Consider the following 17,704-nt stretch of genomic DNA (forward strand, 5'->3'; position numbering starts at 1 on the left):
GTAAAAATGTTAGTATGTTAGAATTCAAAAATGTTAAACCTCGAACGTTAACCCCAAAACTAAACTCTTCGTGTGTGTGTGTGTGTGTGTGTGTGACAAAGTCCCAAACTCCAAGTTCCGGAATGGTTCTTAAAGTTCAGTTCCGCAAGCCATAAGGTGAAACGTGAGCAAGGGCTTCTTCAACAACCACCGTTGTCTGAAGATAAGACGTAGATGTAGAGAAACATAGGGAGAGTAAATACGAAATCCAAATGTTCCACGATGGAACCCAAGCGACACTTCAGGGTTTACTCGGTAGTGACTTCCTCACCCCGAAAAGCATCCGAACTGTGGTCGTCCACACACAAATACCTGTTTCCTTCTACAGGTCAGCAACAAAGTGAACTCCACCGGATTACTTCCAACTTCCATACATGGATTTCAGTGGCAAACACAGTTATTGTTTCTCATCCATCAATAGAGAAAACAAGCAGGCTGGTGTCTCTCTCCCTTCTCTCTCTCCCTTCTCTCTCTCCCTTCTCTCTCTCCCTTCTCTCTCTCCCTTCTCTCTCTCCCTTCTCTCTCTCCCTTCTCTCTCTCCCTTCTCTCTCTCCCTTCTCTCTCTCCCTTCTCTCTCTCCCTTCTCTCTCTCCCTTCTCTCTCTCCCTTCTCTCTCTCCCTTCTCTCTCTCCCTTCTCTCTCTCCCTTCTCTCTCTCCCTTCTCTCTCTCCCTTCTCTCTCTCCCTTCTCTCTCTCCCTTCTCTCTCTCCCTTCTCTCTCTCCCTTCTCTCTCTCCCTTCTCTCTCTCCCTTCTCTCTCTCCCTTCTCTCTCTCCCTTCTCTCTCTCCCTTCTCTCTCTCCCTTCTCTCTCTCCCTTCTCTCTCTCCCTTCTCTCTCTCCCTTCTCTCTCTCCCTTCTCTCTCTCCCTTCTCTCTCTCCCTTCTCTCTCTCCCTTCTCTCTCTCCCTTCTCTCTCTCCCTTCTCTCTCTCCCTTCTCTCTCTCCCTTCTCTCTCTCCCTTCTCTCTCTCCCTTCTCTCTCTCCCTTCTCTCTCTCCCTTCTCTCTCTCCCTTCTCTCTCTCCCTTCTCTCTCTCCCTTCTCTCTCTCCCTTCTCTCTCTCCCTTCTCTCTCTCCCTTCTCTCTCTCCCTTCTCTCTCTCCCTTCTCTCTCTCCCTTCTCTCTCTCCCTTCTCTCTCTCCCTTCTCTCTCTCCCTTCTCTCTCTCCCTTCTCTCTCTCCCTTCTCTCTCTCCCTTCTCTCTCTCCCTTCTCTCTCTCCCTTCTCTCTCTCCCTTCTCTCTCTCCCTTCTCTCTCTCCCTTCTCTCTCTCCCTTCTCTCTCTCCCTTCTCTCTCTCCCTTCTCTCTCTCCCTTCTCTCTCTCCCTTCTCTCTCTCCCTTCTCTCTCTCCCTTCTCTCTCTCCCTTCTCTCTCTCCCTTCTCTCTCTCCCTTCTCTCTCTCCCTTCTCTCTCTCCCTTCTCTCTCTCCCTTCTCTCTCTCCCTTCTCTCTCTCCCTTCTCTCTCTCCCTTCTCTCTCTCCCTTCTCTCTCTCCCTTCTCTCTCTCCCTTCTCTCTCTCCCTTCTCTCTCTCCCTTCTCTCTCTCCCTTCTCTCTCTCCCTTCTCTCTCTCCCTTCTCTCTCTCCCTTCTCTCTCTCCCTTCTCTCTCTCCCTTCTCTCTCTCCCTTCTCTCTCTCCCTTCTCTCTCTCCCTTCTCTCTCTCCCTTCTCTCTCTCCCTTCTCTCTCTCCCTTCTCTCTCTCCCTTCTCTCTCTCCCTTCTCTCTCTCCCTTCTCTCTCTCCCTTCTCTCTCTCCCTTCTTCTAACTTCTTCAACAATGTCATTACGTCCTTTATCTTCTATTGACGTAAGCACGCCCCACACACACATACACACACACTCTCTATCTTAAAGGGACTTTCACTGAGTCCGTAACAATATTTAGAATTGGAGATCAATATGCACATGATTATATATCATACCTTTAACACATAATGAGAATGATTTTCTGTTCCGCTGTTTCCTTTGGTGGAGCAGTCCAGAACAAGGAAACAGGCCCTTAAAGTTAGTGCTGGGCCATTGAAGAGTGAGGTCAGAAAGCACACCTTTTTCTCAGGTTATTGGAAATCTGGAAACCTCCCTCTGGAAAGCTTTGAGGAGGGGCCCAATTAAAAATACCCAAACTAAGAGTCATGGATATTTGTTATGTCAGGATATTAAAGGTTATGGAACCAAGGCAGGAGGACAGATCAACCATGAATATTGGAATGAGTTAAAAGGTTAAGTGGTTGATTTCCCATCATCGTGCATGATTGGCTGGCCCCCTTACCCTCTTCCCCCTTGCTTGGCTGGCACCCCCTCGCTCACTCACAAGGCCTTGCTGTAGCTGTAGTGGCATAATTGGTCAGTGCTCTGTGAGTGAGTGAGTGAGAGCAAGTGTCTACCCGATGACCTGGCATTGGGTTCAGATAACCAGCATTCAGAATGGTGCCTGGAGAGTGACTTCTCTCTCTGTTTAGCGACTGGTTTGGAGGAATCCCTCAGAACTCACCTGGTGTATGTGATCTGGATTGGAACTGGTGTAGGATTAATTTTTAAATTGGCCAGCAATGGTTCATTATTTCTCAGTATTTGTTCATGCCAAGTGACAGTTCTGCGTCTGGCACCTCTCCATTGTTTAAATTTATATTTTCATTCTCTTAAGTAATCAACTAATTAGTTTACAGCCCTGTTTTTCAAATGAGTAGTGTCATTAGTATATTATAATCTTTTGATTCTTTTAAATTCAGTGATTCACAATTCTGTCACTATACTGAGCAACTGTGCTCTGTACCTTCAGGAGACTCTCAAGTAATGGAGGAATTCCTGTAATGAATCAAATCCTCTTCACATACTGCCCTCCAACCCCACACCTCGCCTAAAGTATTTCCTTTTGGAGTGCAGCACAAATGGATTTAATTGCCCTCTGGTATCAAATATTTAAGCAGACATTTAACTGAAAGGGTCAGGAGGCTATTTGCCTCAAGGGTGCATTTCAATCAGCCTAGGCCATTCAATATGATGAAAGCTGACTTTCCAGGAAAAGTTATTAAAGGAATTCAGAACCCATCAGCCCCCTCCCTAACTCGAGCAATGTTGACTCCTCTGCAGTCTGCAGCCCCAGTGCCCTGTTAGTTAAAGCTTCCACTGGTGTAACCTTCTGTGAGAATAAATCAGTCTTTGATTTAATGTCTCACTCAAAAGGCAGCAGCTCTGACACTGCTTTCACTGGACATGTCAGTCTGGCTTATGTGCTCCAGGTCCTGAAGAAGGACTCGAACCCAAAGAGGCAAGAGGCCTGCTCACTGAGCCACCACTGACACATCGGTGGTTGTGAGACTGCATGATGCACCTGAGCCCTCCCCAGTGCCTGTGGCCTTCACTGCTGTTGCCGCAGATAAGAAGCGATTTATATTAAGTGGCTGTGATTTGTTGGATGTTGAGGAGGTACTGACTGATTATATAAACAGCAAATCTGCCTCCTGGAAACTAAACTGTCATCAGTGTTGGCAGCTCAGTGGGAGACTGTAATTTGCTCTTAAGTGCAGCTGCTCTGGGAAAGGGTTGCAGAGAACGTGGGCATTGATGGCATGTGGGCAGGCACTGAGAGCTGCTGGACTGGGGTGTGCAGATGTAAAGTGGTGGAGGGGAAGGGTTAAGTCCTGTAGACCAAGAGATGGATTCCAAGAGGGTGGGTGAGGTAGACCTGAGAAACCAGAACACACAACCTGGGGTTGTGGTAACCTGGTTAGGCCAGGAGCCACTGGCCCAGGGGTTGTTGAGGGATGGAAAATTAAATGGCTTGACAGAAGCAGAGAGAGTGACAGGAACATAGATTTTCTATGGAGAGGGTCCCTCCTATTGGTACAAGCCAAACTGAAAGGTAACCTGGGAAACTGTTGGTAATTATGATTCCACAGCAGGGTGGATTGGATTCTTAATTATCCTGTTCAAACAACAAAAAATGAATCTGTGGCACTTAAAGGGAATGTTTTGTACAGAAATGTGCAGTATTGGCTTGTAATTCTACATTTTTATTCAAGCAATTACACACCATATCATTTCATTTTGCCCTTTTCCTTCACTGCCAGCTTATTTTTGCATTTTGGTCATTCATTGTCTTGTGCTCTTCGTGAATTATAAAATATTTTCTGTGGTCTCTTTAGTCAACTTTATTAATGACTGTCATTTTAACTTGCAATGGAAAGGGTTAATGAGAAATATTTGTTCATTAATAAATTGTAAAACAGAGCTTTTCCTCACCTCTGGTCCAGTCCAGTGGTCAAGAAGTAATAATTTAGCTTTGTATCTTTTATTCTTGTATTTGCAAAAGGGAATTATTATTGAAACATTTGCAGAACTGTGGAGAAAATGTAGCGTGGACCTAATTGGAAAGTTCTTCCAAAGACACTAAGCAGCCATAATAGGAAAGCTGACCACATCCTTTATTTTCATAGTTTATGAAAACAGAAGTAGAATGAATTTATAATGGGCTGGTCTTAGTTGATAGGGAATTTAATTTAATGTAGGTAAAAGACATGTGGTGGATGTTCTGGTGGAATTTGCAGAAGACATTTAATCAGGTGCCTCATAAGATGTTAAGTGAAAAATTAAAGCTAATGGCAGTAAAGTAATAAATGATTTCAACTTGAGCAGAATGAATATAATTGAAGTGTACAGTTACAAATATAATAGATGTGGTCGGCTGTGGCATAAAGCAGGAAATAAACAACTTTGTAGTGTTGGGATACAAGTGTGTCCTGCAGAGTAAATGAAGCATGAAATATTGGAGAGAGGGGTAGGGCAGTGAAATATTGGAGAGAGGGGTAGGGCAGTGAAATATTGGAGAGAGGGGTAGGGCAGTGAAATATTGGAGAGAGGGGTAGGGCAGTGAATATTGGAGAGAGGGGTAGGGCAGTGAAAGGAAATGTATCCTTGTCCATTGATAAAATTCCAACAGAGAGAGAGACAGTGTCACTGATCCACAGATTATTACCAAGATGAGATTGAAGGTCACATTGTTTAATAAATGAGGTAAGTGGCATTCTGGGTTTATGCTTTACACTTGGTGAAATACTTTTGAAGTGTAGTGTTTTTTTCTAATATAGGGGATTATGGAAATGAATTGGTAAAAGCAGTGTCCCACAACAGAACATGATAATTACCATTCTAAAGGTTGAGGTAGAAATATTGACCCAATACAATAATACAGAAAATGGTGGAAATGTTCAGTAGGTCAGGCAGCATCTACAGAGAGAGAAGTAGTTAACGTTTCAGGTTGGTGAGCGGAGTATCTGCAGTGTTTTGTTTTTGAACACCAGTCAATATGCAGGGTCATTCAGTAAAAGGAGGAAAATGTTACTGAATTTCTAAAGGTCGATCACAATTGAGCTCTTGCGGTCTAAGGCTCCCCATTTTGTAGGGTGATAAGGGGTGAGTGATATTGAAGTGTGGAAATGGTAGCGGAGATGTGATGATGAAACTAAGAATGGGAAGTTTAGTTATGAGAAAGGATAAAAATATCAGGAGATTGGTCAATTTTTTTCTCTGCTCCAATGAAAAGAGGTTTTCAAAATGAAACATGTTGGGAGGGGTATAGGTGAAAGGTAGTTTCCTCTGTTTGTGGAATTGGTAACAGGAGCACAGACTAAATTTGACAAAGAGCAAGCTTTCATTTGTATGATACTTTTCATGGCTTTATGATGTTTCAGAGTATTTAACAGCCAATGAAGCATCTTTAGTAGTCCCTGTTATTACGGACATATTCAACCTCTCGTTTCTGTGGTCTGAGGTTCCCACGTGCTTCAAAAAGGCATCTGTTGTACTGGCACCCAAGAAGAGCATGGTGACCTGCCTCAATGACTACCGTTCAGTAGCACTTGCATCAACTGTAAAGAAGTGCTTTGAGAGGTTGGTTATGGTGCGAATCAACTCCTGCCTCAGAGGTGACCTGGATCCGCTCCAATTTGCCTATCGCCACAACAGGTCAACAGCTGATGTGATTTCTTTGGCTCTTCACTGTGTGCTGGACCATATGGACAACAGGAAATCATACATCAGGCTGCTGTTTGTCGACTACAGCTCAGCATTCGACACAATCATCCCTTCCAAACTCGTCACCAAGCTTCAAAACCTCGGCCTCTGTACCTCCCTCTGCAACTGGGTACTCAATTTCCTCATCGGCAGACCTCAGTCAGTGGGGATTGGTAACAACATCTCCTCCTCACTGATCATCAACACAAGTGCCCCTCAAGGCTGCATGCTTAGCCACCTGCTCTACACTCTATACACACATGACTTGGTGGCTAAGCACAGCTACAATGCCATATACAATTCGCTGACAACACCACTGCTATTGGACGAATCACAGGTGGTGATGAGTCAGCTTACTGGAGTGAGATAGGACACCTGGTTGAGTCATACCGCAACAACCCCCTCGCTCAATGTCAGTAAAACTAAAGAGCTGATTGTTGACTTCAAGGGGGAAGGAGGGCGAACATACACCAGTCTACATTGGGGGATCGGTGGTGGAGAGAGTCAGCAGCTTTAAATTTCTGGGAGTTAATGTATTGGATGACCTGTCCTGGACCCAGCACATGGATGCAAATCACAAGGAGGGCACACCAGCATCTTTACTTTCTTAGGAGGTTAAGGAGATTTGGCTTAGCAGCAAACACTCTAACAGACTTCTGCAGATGTGCTGTTGAAAGTATCCTGACTGGTTCCGTCGTGGTCTGGTACGGCAATATGAATGCACAGGAATGTAAGAAGCTGCAGAGATAGTGGACTCTGCCCAATACATCACTGGCACAACCCCCCCCCCCACCATTGGTAGTATCTACAGGAGACGCTGCCTAAAGAAGGCAACGTCCATCATCAATTATCCCTACCGTCCAGGCCATGCCACCTTCTCACAGCTACCATTGGGCAAGAGGTACAGAAGCCTGAAGTCCCACACCACCAGGTTCAAGAACAGCTACTTCCCTTCAACCATTTTGTTCTTGAACCAACCGACACAACCCTAATCACTGCAGTTTAGCAACACTATGACCACTTTGATCCCTTTGCACTAAAATGGATTTTGTTTTATTTTTGTTCTATTTGTGTTCTTTCCTATAAAAATTGTGTATAATCTATGTTTAATTTATGTTTTTCTTGTGAATGCTGTTTATCTGATGTGATGTGCCTGTGATGCTGCTGCAAGTAAGTTTTTCTTTGCACCTGTGCGTATGTGTACATGTGCATATGACAGTAAATGCGACTTTGACTTTGTTGTAAAGCAGGGGAAAATTATGGCCAATTTGCACACAATTTCTCACAAACAGCTGGGAGCTAAATGTCCAAGTAACCCAATGTAGAATTAGGTTTGGCACATGAGATGGTTCATCCCTAGTGGCTTTAGACAAATTAGAACCCTCAGTTAAAAGGAAGTGAGTAAATATTAGGATTCAAAAAAACCTGCAGGATATGGATTCTCTGGAGAAGTTGTGCAGATGTGATGGGATGAGTGGCCTGTGGCCAGTGTTATAATCTGATTGTGGACCATGTAAGTGAGCTTGTTGCTGGAACAAATCCATACACCTAGATGGAGTTCGAGCCAAGGTGACAGGTGAATATCTCAGGAAATGGTGAAAAAGCTGAGAAACTGTTCCTGAGGTAATCTTGTGTTTCACACACAAAATGCTGGAGGAACTCAGCAGGTCAGGCAGCATCTACGGAGAGAAATAAACCATCGACATTTTGGGTCATGACCTTCCTTTCCAGTCCTGATGAAGGGTCTCAACCCAAAACGTCGACTGTTTATTTCTCTCCATAGATGCTGCCCGACCTGCCGAGTTCCTCCAGCATATTGTGTGTGTTGCTCCAGATTCCAGCATCTGCAGAATCTCTTGTGTAATCTTGTGTTTACATTGGTGATTGTTATATTGGAGTGTAGAAAGGAGAGGGTTAATATCAGGGGCTCCTGGGTTGGGTGTGGAGCACACAACAGAGGAGTATAACGGTAAGTGAGGAGGAGGCAGCGGTATTGCTGCTGACAGTGGAAACATTGGGTCTGTTGGCACCGTGGCCCACCACCAAAGTGTCACACAGGGACTTAGAGCAGACCTTGAAGGGACATCAGCATGAAGATAGAGAATGTGAGGCAGCTTTACGCAGGGGACGATTGGAAGGTGCAAGCATGGAATGGGGTCACACTCGGTAACGATGGCTGGACATCTTCATCAAGGCCAGGTCACGTGTATGCATGCAGCCAGAAACCTACATATCAGGTGACTCCTGACGCATCTTCTGACATACCAGACTCTGTTTATTTGGGGAGCGGCTAGTCTCATTCAAGGATATTCTTTTGTTAACTTTTGACTGAGTGATGGTGCTTGCAACAAAACCAAAGGGACCTGCCGACACTATAAATATACCTTGCTCTCTTAGACATGTACACACACAGAGACAAGCGCACACGCCTCTGCATGAATACCACTGTGTGTGTGTTTGTGTCTGTTTATCTTCAGTCTCTTGAACACAGCTCAAGGCAACTCAAGCCCATCAGCGTGTAAATAATGAATAGGCATCTAGGTTTTAGGCTCCAGCCCTAGATAAGACTAGCACAATCAAAATTCTCCTCAACAGCTTTATTTAAAGCTAACTGCAGAGATCATCACACACAAGCAATGGCCCCAGGGCAGGTGATTAGAAAAACGGGGCCTTTAAAGTTACACTCAGAGCTCTGTCTCACATGGCTGTCATCAGAACTGGTATTTTTTAAGGGGAGCAAATTTAATTTTTGGCACCAGTGGATTTAAGTGTAACATTCTCATTGCAGCACAACCCTGGAGAAAATAGGCTCATTTTTTTTGAAAACCTCATTTGTTTCATGTGAGTACAAGTTTATACTGATATTCCCAAATCAAAAGAAACTGTGCTGCTAATAGAAATCTTTAATGACATTCCAACTGTTAGAGGTTTTCTTAAAAATGATTAATTTAGTTTGCCTGTAAATTCTTCAGTCTAAATTCAAGTCCAAACAATCAAAATTATTTTTATGTCTAAATGTGTTCTAATGAAATGTCATCTGCCTGAAATGTCGACTATGATACTCTGCCCACTGATGCCACCCAGTTGCTGAGCATTTTCTGTTTTTGTTTCAGAATTCCAAAATCCACAGTGGTGTGTGTGTGTGTGTGTGCGCGCGCGCAAATCATAGATTCATACAAGACAGAAGGAGGCTATGCAGCCCATCACACCCGAGTCAGGCCAATTAATCTCTCTTCCCCTGCTTCCTTGTATTTATCCAATTCCCTTCCTTTCAGGCGATCCATATCCAATCATAACTCAAATCATCAAAATAATTCTCTTCATCTTTTCGTAGCATTTTTTTTTATCAATTATCATAAATCTGTGTCAGCTGGTTACTTAACCTCCTGTCATTGGAAAAAAAAATTCCCATGTACTTTTCCAAATGCCCTTGTGTATTTGTATTATTGATGGATTGAGCAGGGTTCTGTGTATTTGGCTGCCTTTGGGAGGATTAATTACTACCATTTTATTTAACTGCTGGCATATTATGAGGGAAATCCCTCGGGCGCTGTTACAGAGCAAGCCTCCACACTTTTAGCCACAGCAATGTGCTTGTCCAGATTTGTAGAAATTAACTTGAAGTGATTCAGTAATCCCAGTTGTTAATCTTCCACTTTCTGGTGTAACTTTAATAAACAAAAACAACAGTGAGAGAAAGGAAGCAGTCATTTGGTTCATTGTCTATATTAAAATTTGATGTATGCTGAAACATTGGAACCATCTGTAGGCATATCCACATCTCTAGAAAAGAGAAAGTGGGCTTTCTGGCCCCTTTCCTTCCCCCTCTTACCCAACCTTCTCTGCCCAGTCTAGTGTCCTGCCAAGACAACAGATTGGGAGTTCAATAATTTGTATTCACGGAGCAACACAACAATATGCATTTGCAGAGTGTTTTAACCAGCAAAATGTGGCAGGAACACCTTGGTGAGGTATAAGGGGAGCCAAAGGAGGGGTGACTTCTGGGAGTAGTCACCACTAGCCCAGACAGGAGGTGGAGGTTAATGACTTTAAATGACCCACACTGAGACTGGAGCTGTAGATGTAAAAGGTTTCATTCTACACAACAAGCAGCCATACAAAGGAGAACTGGTGGAAGAATCTCTCAGTAGAATCTCCCTGAACTATGATAGCAATGTTTAAGGCTCTTTTAGACAGGCACATGAACAGGCAGGCAGGCGTGCTGTTTAAATTGGCATCATGATTGGTGCAGACATCATGGGCCAAAAGGCCTGTCTTGTGCTGTACTCTTCCATGTTTGATGTTCTAACTCAAGGTACGTTGAGTTTTTATACTCTTTAAGCACAAAGGTAATAGCAGGTGATTATCATTTATAACTATTGAAAGTGTATTCATAGTTTACTTCACTGTATTGGCTGCATAGAATCACATAATTACAATGGGAGCACATCTTAACTGACAGACCATCAAATACCCTTGTTGGGACAAAGTAGTTCACATCAATATTCTAAAAGCTTCGAAGGACAGAAGCTAAGAATGAATTTGGCTACAAATATGTGTGGTAATTGGTTTATTATTGTCATACTGAGAGACTGAAAAACATTGTTTTGCATGCCATCCATACAGATCATTTCATCACATCAGTGGATTGAGGTAGTACAAGGGAAAAACAACTCTTAGAGACATAGAATTTAGATTTAAAAGGGTAGAAGGATTATAATAGAAGTAATGAGTAGATCTGCAGAGAGCAGCTTGCAACAAGTCGCCACGGTCTGGCACCATCTTGTAAGAATGTTGTTTGATGTGTTAAGTGCCAAACCCAGCCAGTGTGGAACCTCCCTGGGGGTTTCGATGTAGACCAACATTGCTCCATTGTCTCTATGTTTTGTCAATGAATATCTCATGGTTGTGTTAGTTTCCAAAGCTGATCTCTTTAGTGGCCTTGTGCTGTGAACTGGTAGCCATCTCTCTTCAGACGGTGGTGTTTATTCATGCAGGTGTCCTTTTAATTTCAAAGCTGCTTACTGTGCAGGTCACATTTGAAATAAGAGACTGGTTCTCATTTGTTTTACTCGCTACTGTATCTTACACCTGGAGAGAGAGTTCCAGAGTAGCATGAGGCTGCAGAAGTGGGTACATGGTGGGGTGGAAGAAAAGTAAAGCATAGGGCTATGGTGCAGAGACAAATGCAAGATCTAAAGGTGATGTAAGTTGCATCTTCAATTCCTTCCCTTGGATTCAAAGGAACAAATTACCAGCAGTGGTAAAATCTGGAACAAAAAGAAAAGAAAAGAAGTGATAAGCTAGATGAATGAAAAAACAGTATTGGGTTAGCAGCAAGATGCAGGGAGCTGAGCGCTGAGCTAGAGGGTGTTCTGGGGAAGTGGTGGGCTGTGAGGAAAATTTGGCTTCATGGCTACAAATGGCGGATCGAGGGGAATCTGGTGAAAGAGCAGCAGGGGTAGCCCATATTGCATTGGAGAAAGTAAGAGATCACACTGATAATGTGGAGGTGAATGCTTGGCTCAGGACACAGGCCTTTTGAAGAATCTGAGTAAGTAGCCCCTGTGGGGGATGGCATTAATGAAAATTGTGTACTTACCCTTGATCCGGGAGTATCCAAGCAAGGCTTATTCTGCTCGATTGACTCTCCCAAAGCATAGCCTGTGGCTGGATAAACAGGATATGCTTTGGGGGTTGTGGGATTTCGTGACTTAACAAATGATTTATTTCACTTCTCAGAGTTACAGAGACTTCTACAGCATAGAGAAGCTCATTCAGACCGTGTTCCACATAAGCCTACTGCCATCTGTTTCCAGTCTTCTCTGAGTGAATATATTTGTCTGATTCCAACTGTAAACCAGGTTCAGCAATCTTACCCTGAATCCCACTATACTGGACATGGTGCTGAATATTGTAGAGAATGAATTTTAAGAATTTCAGGTTTACACTAATCTTCTGGATAAACTCAAAAAAATATTTAATCCTACCACGGAGCATTGTCTAGCAGCACACACAGGACTGCTCTGTACCTTTGGATTTGATGCCTTATGCAGGATCTGAACAGAAAGCCAGGCATTCAGCACATTCAGTACAAGTCAGAACCTTCTTGAGCTGTGATCAGTAAAGGGAACCCCTCTCCTCCCCGGCCTAGAGAGGCTGCAGCTGGGATTTAAACCAGAAGCTGAGGTAGAGAAGGCACAGCACAGACTTGCTCAAACCCTGCCTGAGGAAACAAGTGGTACTACTCACAAAATTGGGAAGTTTTGATATTTTCAATGTTTAAGATTCCAAGAGAGAGGGATGGGGCTCCTCCAAACATTCTGGACTGTTGGAGGAGCCGTCTGTTGGATGAGGTATTAAACTGAGCACCTGTCATTTAGGTAGAATCCATGGCACCATTTCAAAGGACAAAATTAACCTCAGATTCCTGGCCAGTATTTATCCTTCAATCAAAAAGAAATGTAATTTATATCTATGCTATTTCTGGAAGTTTTATATCTGCTGCATCTTGTCTACAAAAGCCCTTTGGAAAGCCCTGGTGTTGAGAGAGGCACCATCAAAATGCAGATTCTTTAAATGAAGTTGCCAGTTAATGTTAATTGGAACACTGTAATTGACAGGAAAGGGAAATACAGCAGGGCTAAAAACAGAAGATGGTTCTAATGTTAGGACATCCATTTGAAACACTAACTCTGTTTCTCTCTCCACAGAAGCTGCCTGGCCTGCTGATCATTTCCAGCATTTTCTGTTTTTATTTCAGACTTCCAGCATCTGCAGTTTTTTGCTTTTCAGCAGGTAGCTGGACTTTTGCCGGCCGAGTACTGGTGCATTTGTTAATTGGGTTGGTTCCTTTTATTTGCCAATCAATAATTCTGACTTTGTTTTATTTATTCCCTAATTTTACATAATGGATTAAGTTTTCACATCATCTGATTTAAAAGCTTTCTATTGCCATTTTGTTTATTTTGTAAAGATTGCATAAAATTAATTTATTCCTCTGATCAATCTACATGAAAATGTCATTGAGATTGGAATGTTGAGTGTGTGTGTGTGTGTTTGTGGACTTAAGGTGAATTATAGAAAGATTTAGAATCAGTTCTGGTGAAGGGTCAAAGCGCATGTGTTAATGGTGCAATGGCTGGGTGCACTGTTCTAATGCCTTTGCCTTCTGACCAGAAAACCCATATTGCAGGGGAGGATGGAGTGGTGGTAACGTTATGAGATTGATGGACTTTGTTTCCCTTTGCCTGTAGTTTTCTTTCTTTTCCCATCTTTCTGAGAGTATCACCGGTCACAGATGCTGCGCAGTGAGTAAAATTCATCCATTTCCCAAGATTGGAAATGCCCTCAACTGGCTGCAAGAGTAATTAAGTGAGTGTGTGAAATATGGGAATAGTCAATGGCTATCTTGTTGCTAGGTGAGAGACACATAATGCAGCACAGAAACAGGCCACCAGGTCCGAGTGACATAAATGCTCCAAATTCGCCTTCTACTCCTGGAAGCTCCTTTCCTGCTACATGTCACCCAGCCTGCCCTTAAAGGTAGCTGTGTCATTTACCTCAACTAATCTTTGCAGTAGGGAGTTCCATATTTTCTCCACTTGATGAGTAAAGTAATTCCTCATTTCCTTATTGTACTTGTTTGTGAATATTGTGTATTTACGTTCCTAGTTTTTGTCTCTCCCTCGGGTGGAAGCAGCTCCTTTACACCTGGGCATTCAAACCCTTTCATCACGTGACAGCCCTCTGCTGGGCACTCTCTCACTTTAACCTGCAGCACAAGTCACCCAAATATGTAAAAGCATAACTGTGATGGCTCTGCACTGTTTGAATTGAAATCTTCTGCTATCCTCTATCCCTGTCTCCCTTCCATACATCGTCCTCTTTTGCTAACCTCAAGTATAAGACCATGCTGGTAATCTTCTCAGCTGGTTCTCTGTCCAGCTGAGGCTGTTTGGACAGATTTCCATGTGTAATGCTGTCCAATTGTTAATTATTACCACAGGTAGCACTCTGATCAAGGTTGGGGAGGCACAGAGACGCCTGGGAGCTGCAGATCGCGATTTCATCCAATCTTCCATGATTAACTTCCTGACACCACTCCGTAATTTCCTGGAAGGTGATTGGAAGACCATATCGGTGAGTTTTATGCATTTTTTTTTCCCTCCACATCCCCATCTTACAGCTCTGAACAGACAAAGAGCAACTCCCCTGCTCCCGTCCTTTCCAAAGGTCACCTGTTCTTCCTCTCCATAAGATGTTGCTGAAGGCATGGAGCCCTGTACCCAGGCCAGGACAGATTGCCTGGATGAAAGCAAATTACATTGTACTGTCAGTGTGAATGGACAAACCAAGACAAATGGAGTTCAGCATCGGGAAACAGGAGGTGATTCACTTCGGATCCAGGATAGACAAACCTGGATATTTGTCCAATGGCAAGAGGGTGATAGTTGTGAAGGATTTAACTCTTCGTGTACACATCACAAAAATCCAGCACAGAGGCACAGAGTAATCAAGGATCTAATGGAATTTTGGTCTTTATCTCAAACGTGTGATATTTGAATGTAAGGAATTGATCCTTGAAATGTTAGGTCCTACTTGGTGCCAAACTACAATGAAAAACAGACAATGCTAGAAATACTGTGTTTGAGTTATTGTTTCCTGTTGAAATTGTGTATTAATCTTGGATAGGCAATGTGGCAGATCATCCAGAGTGATACAATGGATTGAAAGGCCAAACTATAAATATAGGTGGCTTAAACTAAATTAAAGAAGTTTGGAGTGGAGCTAATTGAGGTCTTTAAAATGAGAAAGGAATTTGATAAGGAGGATAGATGAGAAACTACCTCCTCTGGTGGGAGAAAGTTGTAGTCTTAAAATTAGAGCTTGATTGTTAAAATCAGAGGGCATTTTATCCACAAGGATAGTGAAAATGTAGGGCTGTCTCATTGCCGCCACCTTAAAAGGTATTTGGAGACAGGCAATAAATGCAAACTTTATGATGAAGAGCATATCTCCTGAAAGAATTTTAAACGCTGGATGTGGGATCAGAAGAATGTTTTGGGGCAGAGATCAGTGAGTTTGTGACTGGCAAAGGTGGAACAAACACAAATAAATGAAGGTGGGGTTTACCCAAGCACGATGGGACTGAATGGAAGCACAGCCTTGTGGGCTAAAAGTCTACTCCTACCTTCCCATTATTGAATATATATTTTGAAAATGTAGGCAGTGTCAGGAAATAAGGTAACCAATGTAAACTGTTCTAGTGATACAGATTGAAGGCACAAGTGAGGCCAGCAGTGAGGCAGGTGCCAAAACTGAGTTTGACCGGCTTCTCACAACTGATGACACAGACACACCAAACCCCTACAGTAAAGTCATCCTCTGGTATGAGAATCTAGCTTCACCACTGAGCAAAGGGTCTGTACTAGCTGGGACACTGGGGGTTTTGGGGGGATGCCATTTGAATCAGCATTGTGGGTCCTTTACCAACTAGCTGTAACAGGTCGGATTTCAGTTTAATGCCTCACAGCTCTAACAGTGCAGCACTCCCTCACTAGTACCCTGATCAAGTCTGCGGAATGGGGCACGTGCCTCTACCATTTCACATTCTATTCGTATTCTGAAGGAGGCGGCAGGCAAACCTTCAGGTGCATTCTCAGGAGGAACCATGCACAAAACCCAGAGTAAGAGGACAGGATTCCAACAGAATCATCGCTTTCAACTCCCAGACCAGAAATTCATTCATCGCCAATTTTAATGTTCACTATCAGTAGCTGTGATCTGGCTGCTTACATTTTCAAAATACAAATTCAATTGGTGCAAAGCTGTAATTGACTTTGGGACATAGTGAGATTGTAGAAATCAGTTATTTCGTTAACAGGGTGCAATAAGGCAAAGTGAATAATGTGGAAGTGAGCAGAAATCCAAGAAACAAGAGTAGTTCTGCAGTCAGACAGAATGTGAATTGGTAGAGACACAGGTACAGAACATGGATGCTTTTCCATTTTGTTTTTAACGTGCAGAGGGAGAGAAGACTTTTGGAGAACAGGCGATTGGACTTGGACGCCAGCAAGACCCGATTAAGGAAAGCGAAGGCAGCCGAGGCAAAGGCAGCAGTAGGTCACTCACTTTTCAACCCATCTCAAGGTTTCATTAACTCTCCTGAGTGTCATGGCAGCTCATGCATGTTTTTAACTATGGCCATAAGCCTAGACTCTTAACTGGAGGCTGCAACTCCTCATTGGTGCTGATTGTTCATACTCAGAGAGTTAATGTATTTGCATGAATCTCTCTTTCCCTTTTCATCACTCAATAACATGTTGTCTTTAATTCCGTGTCACGACTACATTGTTCCCAGTGGTTCTTACTGACTAATGTTTTTTTTCTGTTGTGTTCTGCACAGTGTGAGGGAGAAGTAAGTACTTGTTGGTTGAACTGCTACTTTCTCCGGTCTAACTTTCCATAACAATCTGGAAGGATTTAAAAAAAATATATAGATTTGTTCACTGCCTGTTACTCTGAGCCACAGTTGGTCTGGTGGGATCTTCGCAGGAGCAGCTACAACTCGGGATGTCCAAGCTGCATTTCCTACTAGTGAATGAGTTAACCACTGTGTGTTTCTGCTGTACAGTTGAGGAGGGTGTGGAGGTGGGCTTTAGTGCTGTGATCAGCGGAGATGTGCTGAGAGCTGCAGCTCATTAGATCTTCTGTTCTTTTGTTACCGAGTCTGACTTACAATTGGAGCATCCCCCTCCCTTCCTTTCTATTGGCATTTTTATGACCTCCTGGCATTTAGGATTGTTATCAATGTTGTGATCTGCCTGCTTGCTCGTTGGTGCCAGAACTGATGGGAGATGTAAGGATAGTTGCAGGGAGATGGGATGATGCTTTGAGGTGGTTTTATTTGGAGGACAGTTCTCTCCTCAAACTGCATAAGCCCTTGTGTCACTGTGCGTGAAGTTGAATTGGAAAAAGAGCAATTAACCAGCTGTTGATAGCTAGCTCCTTCCTTTATAGTCCTTTCTTTCCCCACTTTCTTTTCCCTCCTCTTCATTCTCAACACCTGCCCCTTAGTCAGGATCGGGGGATTCCTACCAAGGCCCAGCAGCATGCCCAAAAAGAGAAATTTGACCATATTTGGAGGGACAGTATGTGGAAAGACACCTGTTGTGTAGGTGCATGTACCCCTAGTATACTTAATAGTTATTAGGAGGAACCCTGCCTCTTTAGAGCCCTTGCCTCTGTGTATGCCCATCTAAAGAGCTTAATGATGCCCATAAATCAGTATGGTACAAAGGAATCTAAAACCCCAAGAGGCCAATTGGGCAAGTCCTTCCATTGCACGATGTTCCTCTGCTCTAATCCTGACAGGGAGGAGGTATAAAATAATCCTTTTTAAAATGGATCCCATTTTTATGACCTTTGATCTTTAGTTTTTCTTCATTTTCTGCTACAGAGATGTCAAATCCAGGTAAAAAGCTCACAATTTCCTAATGCTCTATGATAGAATGTTTTGGAAAGTCTGGGTTATGCACATTCAAATCATGTCGATGGTCCACTTTCTCTGTAGGTGAGATAGGTGTGTTGCTCCCAGTCATTGCTTAGAATTTGCTGCTAGTTTAACTAGAAGTTAACCAGCTGACATTTGGATAAG

General features: G+C 43.3%; 1 protein-coding gene across 4 annotated transcripts in view; it reads left to right on the plus strand.

Annotated features, from left to right (window-relative positions):
- The window catches only part of sh3glb2b (SH3-domain GRB2-like endophilin B2b), an 84,812-nt gene that overhangs the window by 38,081 nt on the left and 29,027 nt on the right, over positions 1 to 17,704 (plus strand). For all 4 annotated transcript variants that reach the window (XM_052037250.1, XM_052037248.1, XM_052037247.1 and 1 more), the window contains exons 4-5: positions 14,054 to 14,187; positions 16,074 to 16,166. In XM_052037250.1, the coding sequence (XP_051893210.1) occupies positions 14,054 to 14,187; positions 16,074 to 16,166 (227 nt within the window). The remainder of the gene's footprint in view (positions 1 to 14,053; positions 14,188 to 16,073; positions 16,167 to 17,704) is intronic.

This window comes from Pristis pectinata, chromosome 23 (assembly GCF_009764475.1).
Source record: "Pristis pectinata isolate sPriPec2 chromosome 23, sPriPec2.1.pri, whole genome shotgun sequence".
Classification (NCBI taxonomy): Eukaryota; Metazoa; Chordata; class Chondrichthyes; order Rhinopristiformes; family Pristidae; genus Pristis; species Pristis pectinata.